Below are 9,155 nucleotides of genomic sequence, written 5' to 3'. Positions count from 1 at the left end.
CCACTCTGGAATTAAGGCATACAGCTGTGACGAGTGTGGGAAGGGTTTTACTGTGAGGGCTAAACTAAAACAGCATCAGGTCATCCACACTGGAGAGAGACCGTTCAGCTGTGACTTGTGTGGAAATTCTTTTTCCAGGAAGGGTTCCCTAAAAAAACACCAACTCATCCACAGTGGAGTTAAAGCGTACAGATGTGATCAGTGTGGCAGAGCTTTTACTCACAGTAGCCACTTACAGAAGCATCTAGTTACCCACTCTGGAATTAAGGCATACAGCTGTGACATCTGTGGGAAAACTTTCAGCTGGAGAGGGAGCCGAAATACACACCTACGCATTCACACCAGACATGATGTGTACTGCTGTGAACAGTGTGGCAAATACTTTACAACAGACGCACAGTTACAACGACACATGTTTACCCACACTGAGGAGAGACCTTATCAATGTGACCTGTGTGAGAAGACTTTTAAATCTCCACGTCACCTGAGACAACACCAACAGATCCACACCAGAAAGAGACTCTACAAGTGCAGCTACTGTGAGGTATGTATTTATATTGTTATCTTGTCATTTTAGCCTGACTGTTTGGAACAACTCTGCTCATTAAACTGTGTTAGCATGTTAGCAATTCTACTGCATGGAAAAGCAGCTCTGAGTGATTATTCAGATTTTCCTTTCAGTTATGATTTTAGTATTACTGTAGTATTATGGTGGTAGTATTGTAGTTATTGCAGCCCAGTAAACTGAGTGTGTTAACTGAAACAGTCAAATGTAGTTGGGCGTCTGCAGAGATGCTCTTTATTTCAGGCGACGTTCAGGATACAAATGTTGAAGGACTGACTTACACTGTCTTTGTGTCTTTGTTTAGAAGCAGAGCGACACAGATGGATCCAGTTCTCAACCCTGTCATCACTGTGGTGGTGGGAAAGACTTTCATTGTGACCTCTGTGGAAAAACTTTCAGTTGGCAAAAGACCCTAAAAGTACATCAACGTAGACACACTGGAGACAAACTGAAATACTGCAAAGAATGTGGGAGAAGCTTCACCACAACAAGTGAGTTAAAACAACATGAACTGATTCACAGTGGGGTTAAAAAGCACCTCTGTGATCAGTGTGGGTCATCCTTCACCACTGAAGGTCAGCTTAAATCACACAAAGGAGTCCACACAGGAGAGAAACCACACAAGTGCAGACACTGTGAGAGAAGCTTCTCACATTCACATAGTCGTAACAGGCATGAACGTGCACACATGGAAGGAAACTACAGCTGTGACCAGTGTGACAAGAGCTTCAGGAATCTCAGTTCATACTCTGCACACAAACGATCCCACGTTACTAATAAACTGTTTCACTGTTACCAATGTGCCCAAACATTCACCTCATTGTCTGCTCTGTGCAAACATCAGCGCGATCACTCAGGGCTGAAATCACTCCCATCACTGGATCACAGTGAATCTGAAGACACAGAAAGATCCTCTGGTTTCCTCTGGTCAGACTCAAAAAGCTTGAGATCAGGCTCCACAGAGTTCAGATAGAATCATTTAAACTTGTGTTGAACTGAACTGGTTGCTGGGCTGAACTTCTACATAATACAGATCTACATGGGATCTTCTTTTCTGTTGTTTTACTGAGTCAGTTTTGTCCTTTTTTCTCTGTCCTGGTTTTGCTCGTCTGTAAATGATTGAAACTCAGTCAAATAGTTCATTGTTCTCCAGCAAAACGTTTTGGAAACTCATGTTTAACCTTTAAAACTCTGACATGTTTTAGCACACAAGGCTTCATCGGGGAGTTCACTCATGATTGGACCATGAGAACAAAGGTTTTTAGTTCTTTCAAAGAGAGTCTTGGAGATGTTTGATGTTTCTGTTTTTCTGAAACCACCTGAAAGAAAAACTATTTTTCTTGCTTTATGTAGTGTGGAAGTTTTTAATGTTTCTTCATCTGTGATGTTCTTGAATGTGTTCACGTGAAGATGGTACAAATAAACTGTCCTTTCAGCTTTAGCTCCTAATTTATTCATTATATATGGATGTAGCACAGCAGCCGTCTCTTGATTAACACATGGAGGGCTCGGAATCTGATGGTGTCGTCTCCCTAATTTGCCCACTCAGTAAATCTCACTCATGGCCAAGAAATTGAAATAAACCTTGTTTCCCTGCTGGATAGTGATCCACTGTAACTCTGCTCCTCCTTCCTGTTTAGGATTTCTGTGGCTGAAATAAAATTCCCTCCATCCATCACTTATCCCAGCTAACCCAAAGTGAAATAAAGTTTTGCTCGTCTTAAAAAAGCATTACAATAATGGGCATTACCAATGCAAACTGAATGATACAGAAGATGAAAGAAGAGACTTTGATCAGTTAATAAAGCTCATGATCTGGATTCATTGTGGCTGCTACACAGATACTTCTGGGTCACTTCTCTCAGTTAGGAACCTTCCTCACCAAACTGACTGTTGGACCACACCCCTGGTTTCATGAGAAATTGTTTCAGCCATGATTTCTCTTCCTGTATTTCAGAGTAAAGACTGAAGTGACAAATGGAAGCATGTTTAAAAAACACAATGTGAGAGAGACGTTGAGGTCCTTAGAAGTTACCCTGGGTTTTTCTGTCACCCTCCTAGATGTTACACACCTTGTTATTGGACTGATTTCTACTGCTGGACTACTCCTGCGGAGAGTAACAATACTCTTACTAATTAGCTGCCTTTCACACCTTTGGGGATATTTATTTTTGTGTTTGCAGCGCTGTGAGCCAGAACAGCGAGAGAAAAATCTGCAACAGCGACGAGCCGAATGCTTATGTGAATCGCAGCAGCTGCACATGTGCTACGCTGAATTAGAGGATATCTTTGCTCTGGATTTCTATTTCTACTTTTTCATTTCTATATGATTCTTCTTGCATCTAAACAAAGATGATTCAATTTGCTAAATGTTGATGGCTCTTCGTGCTCAGGTGTAAATGAGACGTAATATTTGCTCTTGGTTTGGTTCTCCTGTACAGAACCTTGCAGTACAACAGAAACCTAAAAACATTATTTGTAGTTGTTATTCTTAGTTGTTCTGCTGCCTAAATACCACAGGGTCTAAATTGGTGAGCGTGTTTGCCACTATATTTGCCCTGGATGTAGATGCAGAAACTCTTGCTCTGTATTTGAGAGAGAATCTTAGAAGAGATGTGACCTGTCAAAAAATTGCTAGTAAACGTAGCAGGTTCAGCTCTTTCAAGGTTACTGCTGAATGTAATGATGTGGGTGAAATGTACAATCCTGAACTCTGGCCTGAAGGGGCTCTGGTCCGGCGTTTTTATGAACCTCGTAAGCTCGGTACGGTGGTGCCAAGCTCAGTGGATCCAGCAGGGGAGATAACTGCGCCTTCTGGTACCAACGTATCAACATGAAGATGTCTATTAGGATATTATCTTACAACTGTCATGGTCTACGTTTGGGACAGAGTGCAGGGGACAAAGCTCGACGGATTGTTGTGGACAGTCTGCTTGCAGAATGTGACATTTTATGCTTGCAGGAGACATGGTTGTCCAAACAGGACCTGGGAAAACTTAACTGTCTAAATGCAAGTTTTTTGGGAGTGGGGGAATCAACAACTGATCTCAGCACAGCTATAGTCAGAGGCAGAATACCTGGAGGGGTTGCTGTGCTTTGGGACAAAAAAATAGACCCTGTGATAAAGCCCATTAGACTGGATGTAGACTGGTGTATTGGTATACAATATACACAGAACAATAGTAGTTTTATCATTCTTAATATTTATACTCCCTATGAATCTTGTCAAAATGAGCAAGAATACCTCAGTAGGCTGGCTTTTATTAATGCATTTATTCAAGACAACGATACTTACAGCATATATGTTTTGGGTGATTTTAACGCTGATCTCACAGACAGCAGTTCTCAGTTTGCTGACCACTTAACTCACTTCTGTCAAGTTAATAATCTTATCTTGTCTACCAAAGTGTTGCTGCCTGCAGACAGCTATACATACATAAGTGAAGCCTGGCATAGTACATCATGGCTGGACCACTGTATCTGTACAGCTGATGGACATGCAGCTTTAGCAAACATGACTATCAGGTATGCGGTAACTGTGTCAGATCATATACCTTTTGGTTTTACTGTGAATGAGGAACAAATGCCAGCATCAACTGGAAACAATATTGCTACCACACTGCAAAAACAGCTATACTTGAAACAAGCCAAATATTCTTAAATCTGACAAAATTTTCTTGTTTTGAGCAAAAAATCTGCCAATGGGGTAAGCAAAAGTTGCTTGACTAGAATTCTTAAAACTAGCAAATTAATCTAACTGCCATATGCCTTTTAACTAGACAAAATTGTCTAAAATGTATGCTTATTTGAAGAAAATGTGACTTATTATAAGTAAAAGACACTTTGATATTTAGAAAATCTGTACCTAAAATGAGCATTATGCTTTCTTGAACAAGCTGTTTTCAAGAATTATTTGCTTACTTTAAGATTCTTAAGATTCCTTAATTTAGATTTTTCACATTAAAAAAAACACCTTACTATAGGACAAATTTTCTTAAAACTGAATTGTTTCTTTCTTGATTGAGCTAACTATAAGAATTATGTTTCGAGTCTGAGAACAATAATCAGCAAAAATTCCTGAGAATAAGACACCATCTCTTCAAAAGCTACTAAAAATAAGGGAATTCATCTTAAATTAAGACAGCAAAAGCACTCTTAGTTTTTGCGCTTTTATTGACACAGCAATGGGTCAGTACTCACTGAGGTCTGTTCCAGGAGAATCATGTCTAAAATTATACATTTCAGCAGGGTACTGTGTAACATGGCCAATATAAGAAGTGCATATTCCAGATACTCTTAACATGAATAATAACAGTATAACACACTCAAGGCTGGTATCAAAAATACATTTTGCTGAAGCTTAAAACAATCACTATTTCAAATCCTATATTACATAACATTTTAGAAGAACAAGTTTAACGACCACACAAACAAACATGTGTTTTACATTTGAACAACTTTTCTAGAGAAAAAAAAAACCAACCTCACTGACCAACACTGAGTCTGATAAACAAGGCAGATGGAGTCTGTCATCTGAGAGACTCACTCAATGAATGACTTCCACTCACCAAGCGCCTTCTTGTAAGAGGGGGTTGAATCTCGGTCATGGATGGAGTCTTTGAGTATTTCAGTTTGCAAGACAGACAGCAGTGTGGAAATGCACTTTGGATATGTGAGGTGGAGGGCATAGTAATATGCCATCAGATAGAGCAGTCCCTCATTAAGATCCTTCCGGTCAAAAGTGCTCACCGGTGTGGTTCCAACAGCTATCATGCAGTTGCCTTCAGAGACAAGCAGAACTGGGCAAGCCAGGGGTCGCTGACGCAGGTAGCCTTCAGGGTCTTCTGAAGTCTACATGACAGAAAAAAAGAGGATTAGAACAAGACCGTGAGAAAGACAATTTTTGAGTTGCATTACAGTTTAAAATAGATCAACTTTTTTTGTAGTTTTTATTAACATCAACATGTTATGGGGATCTGAACTTTAAGAATATTTGACTGACTCCACAGTAAAATATATAAAATGAAAACATGAGTAACTGCAAAATTCAACAATATATACACATAGAATATTGCAGCCTTACCTTTAGGACATGGAAAAAAGCCTCACTACAGATGCCCAGCTTCTTAGGTGGTACTGTGCTGGAAGGGAAAAGCATGGGAAGGGCTCTGAACACAGTTGCTGCATGTTCCACTGGTTTGAAAAAAGAAAAATAAGACAGGGCAACACCATTAAGCATTGAAAATAATTTAATCTGCAAAGCATAAATGTAGACAAATCAAGATACTGTAGCATTACCTCCATCCAAAGTTTTTGGCGGCTTCATAACTTTCTTCATGACACCATAAAACTGCACCTTCGAGTAGAAGATTTCCCATCTATCCTTCATCTCAGAAATGTATTTCAAGTTGGATGGTTGAATAATTCTCCGCAGCTCATCAAGGACCTGAAAAATACAGACAGAAACCCAACTGAGATAGATCTGTCTAGCTCTGTATCTGGTCTTGACAATAAGTGATAACAATTTAAACATGAGGGCCAGTATTTAAGAAATTTGAAAATCATATCAAAATGTCCCCAAAGGAATAACAGGATGGCTAAAAGAAATAAGTACTGCTTACATGATCCAGTTCTCTGAAACAAGGATATGCCTCTAGTATCTTCACTGCTCTGTCCTGCTCCTTTATAGCATCAGAGTTAATGAATTGTCTTCTAGACTCAAACTCCAGGTTCAGCAGTTGGGTAACAGCAGCTTTGTTCTGTTTTTTGGTCTTGTATATTTCTTGAAGTGTCTTGTAGTGTTTTGCCTGGGTTTTTTGGCTGTCAAAGAAGTCAGCTGAACCAGCTAAATACACAGAGCAGAGGTGTGTAAATCATTTATTGCCACAGTAAGGCTTTATATATCTGTTATTGGTGCAAAACAATAAAACAAAAATACCAAAATATATCTGTAAATTAGATCAACAAATTAACTAAACACCTAACTTAAAATTGTTCATTCATCCTGTCAAGTTGTCACTATTAAATGGAACACAAAGATTCCAAGATAAACAGTGAAGTAGTTGTGTTCCATTGTTAGCAGAATTTTTAACAAAAAAACAAAAAGTTTCGTCCAAACCACATTTACACTCAGGGTGTAATAAGAGGGTGCATTATATTATACTTACATTCTTCATCACTGCCATCCTGGTGGTGCACTGGGGTGCCCATCGATCTAACTGGTGATTTATCTAGAATAATAGTTGATGCACTGGACTCCCCACTGCTGTCATTTTTTGCAACGCTTTCATTCCCATCCTTTCTTGGCTTCTTCACAGGAGGTTTTTTGCCCTTTCTTGGACTTTTGACATTGGAGAGTCTCTTCATTAGCTTTTTAGCAACATGCTCCTAATAGGTACAAACGATAAAAATTAAAAGATGATAAGATACATCACTCATGATTAACACAGAGTGGTATTGAGCAAATGCTACTTACCCACTCACCACACGTTTCTTTAAGCATTGGGTAGTACTCCATTAATCGCTTTGCCATGGCATCAACCTCATGTTTGCTGGGGTATCTGGAGTCCTCAGCTGCTCTTGCTATTGAAATCATGTTTGTCATGGTGTTTCTTACGAGTCGACAAAAGAGTTCCTTTGACAAAGGTTCAGCACACTCTGTCCCCAGCCGCTTCTTTTCAAAGTAGGAATGTCGAGCTTGCTCAAGTTCACTGTCTGTGAAGACTATGTACTCTGGGTTGGACATAGTCACAAACTTAGAAGTGCTGGGTTCCTCTCTGGAGAAGTCACCATCTCCAGTAGTTGTTAGCGTTTTTTCAGCAGCAGTCTTGTTCTAAAATACAGTGTACATGGGGCTAATTTCACATAAAATTGCATAAGAACTTTAGGTCTCTACACATGAAAGAAAGTACAACAAAATATCAGTAAAGTGTCAAACAATAAAAAATATGTATATTTAATAAATGTGTAGGCCACTTGATTTAAATCAAAACTAAAGAAGATTCTACTGTCTATCTGTTAAGCGAGTATTGGTGGAATTACTTGAAACTGCATAAAACAAGCTGGTGTGTTCTCAGTTTTGTCACACAGCGATAGGACAGAACTTACTTCTTCACATTTGTGCACTGCAAGCCATAGAGCCCGACGCCTGAGGAAATGTTCAGGACCAGGAAACAGATCTTTGATGTCATCTCGTGAAAGTGATGAGAGCAGGTCTTCTCCAACTTTTGCTTCTGCAATAGGAGTTTCCAATTATCACTACATTGCACTATCCTCATGTGCAAGCCAGCTGACAGCTTTGCTTGGGTAACAAACAGGATACACAAGAAACATACCGGTAATTTAATATTTACCATTTAAAAACAATTCTCTATTCCATTATATTCCCTCCTGACTGCTCCACAGGTTCTAAATTACCTTCCTCCTATTGACTGGAAAAAGCATTATAGTTGTGATTCGCTTGCACCTTTCGTCCACACGTAAATGGCGTTTTCGGTCACTGAAAAAGGAGATTTCTAAAAACGCTTGCCAGGGTGGATATTTTTGAAAACTCCTTTTTTGCATTTAGGTGTGGACGAGAAAAACGGAGAAAACGCAGCGTCAAAGGTGTGGGCCTTTTTTGACGACACACTGTGCGCCGCGTTATTGTTTCGGTGAAATGAATTTCTACAATACTGTTAATTGTACTCTCTGCAGTGTTTAAATGCTTACATATACACACACAGTTACTGTCCCTCCACACATAGGACTGGGTTCTGCTTTTATGCCCTATCTTTCTTTACTATTTCCCACCGAGGCTTCTAGACTTCTGATTGGCCAACATTCAGGTTAGGAACACGGTTAGGAATATATCGCCACCTGTTGCTTTGGCATGTTCCTAGCAGCGTTTTCCTTAATTTCTGCGTTTACGTGTGGACGGGATTATTTTTTAAAATGAAAACGGAAAATCTCCGTTTTCAGAAATACCCATGTACATAGTGTAATAGCACTAGCATATTTAAATATGCTAATGCTACTAAGCTAACCGCACAAGCTAAGCTAACAACCGGTATAGCCTGCCATGCTAGCGACTTAACATGCAACATAGCAGAACACAAAACATAGAAAAAACAAAACAGTCACATACCTTTCAAGGTGGCAATTGTTATTTCGTCCAGTTTCTCCATAGCATGCCTTAATTTCTTCACACTGTACCACTGTATCCCAGACCCAAAAATATTACTAATCCTGCAATCCAAATTTGAGGTGCGAAGCTAGAGGCGCGAAGCTGGACTGTACCAACTCAGGAGTATGGGGTTGTGTACAGAAATGGTTTAGTTCGCTCTTTTATATCTATAAAATTCTATATATTTAAAGATATGACTATTTAGTTAGATTATATTAAGTAAATACTGACATGTCGGTACTATTACTTAGTACAGCTGTTATAAGGCCCCGAATTAGGATAGCCATTCCTACCCCTTAATGGAATAATCCTGGTCATCTTGGCTTTATGGGAAAAACGGTTCACGGACCAGTGAAACAAAATGATTTGGCGCTGTGTTATCTGCTTCGTATTTGTGGGTCTGACCCTCAAATCCTTACTGAGTCA

The 9,155-nt window shown here is 39.5% G+C and overlaps 2 protein-coding genes across 2 annotated transcripts; one reads left to right on the top strand and one right to left on the bottom strand.

Moving 5' to 3' along the window:
- The first annotated feature begins 40 nt into the window (after nucleotides 1-40).
- Nucleotides 41-4,327, top strand: LOC146712368 (uncharacterized). The gene is made up of 2 exons (XM_085442196.1): nucleotides 41-544; nucleotides 870-4,327. Exon 2 carries the CDS (start codon nucleotides 3,399-3,401, stop codon nucleotides 4,224-4,226), a length of 828 nt encoding a protein of 275 aa, XP_085298322.1. The 5' UTR covers nucleotides 41-544; nucleotides 870-3,398; the 3' UTR covers nucleotides 4,227-4,327.
- Nucleotides 4,328-4,733: 406 nt separating this feature from the next.
- LOC146712367 (uncharacterized) lies at nucleotides 4,734-7,421 on the bottom strand. Its single transcript, XM_085442227.1, has 6 exons — nucleotides 7,041-7,421; nucleotides 6,733-6,952; nucleotides 6,187-6,410; nucleotides 5,864-6,011; nucleotides 5,649-5,758; nucleotides 4,734-5,416 (listed from the first exon to the last, which is right to left on the bottom strand). The coding sequence occupies exons 1-6, from the start codon at nucleotides 7,308-7,310 to the stop codon at nucleotides 5,108-5,110; spliced, it is 1,281 nt and encodes a 426-aa protein (XP_085298353.1). The 5' UTR covers nucleotides 7,311-7,421; the 3' UTR covers nucleotides 4,734-5,107.
- Between the last annotated feature and the right edge of the window lie 1,734 nt (nucleotides 7,422-9,155).

Source organism: Copadichromis virginalis, linkage group LG3 (genome assembly GCF_057382275.1).
Source record: "Copadichromis virginalis isolate Kocher_CV1m ecotype Utaka linkage group LG3, C_Virginalis_male_GT1.1, whole genome shotgun sequence".
Classification (NCBI taxonomy): Eukaryota; Metazoa; Chordata; class Actinopteri; order Cichliformes; family Cichlidae; genus Copadichromis; species Copadichromis virginalis.
Note: the sequence above shows the minus strand (reverse complement) of the source record. Positions and strands in the feature narration are given on the sequence as shown.

Bases quoted from the DNA above. Each gene is read 5' to 3' on its own strand.
- LOC146712368 (XM_085442196.1), top strand. From the start codon at position 3,399: ATGAAGATGTCTATTAGGATATTATCTTACAACTGTCATGGTCTACGT.
- LOC146712367 (XM_085442227.1), bottom strand. From the start codon at position 7,310: ATGTCCAACCCAGAGTACATAGTCTTCACAGACAGTGAACTTGAGCAA. The intron at 6,012-6,186 runs GTAAGCAGTACT...TGTATTTTTCAG, and splicing joins GTTTCAGAGAACTGGATCAT to GTCCTTGATGAGCTGCGGAG. The intron at 5,417-5,648 runs GTAAGGCTGCAA...TCTGTCATGTAG, and splicing joins CTTTTTTCCATGTCCTAAAG to ACTTCAGAAGACCCTGAAGG.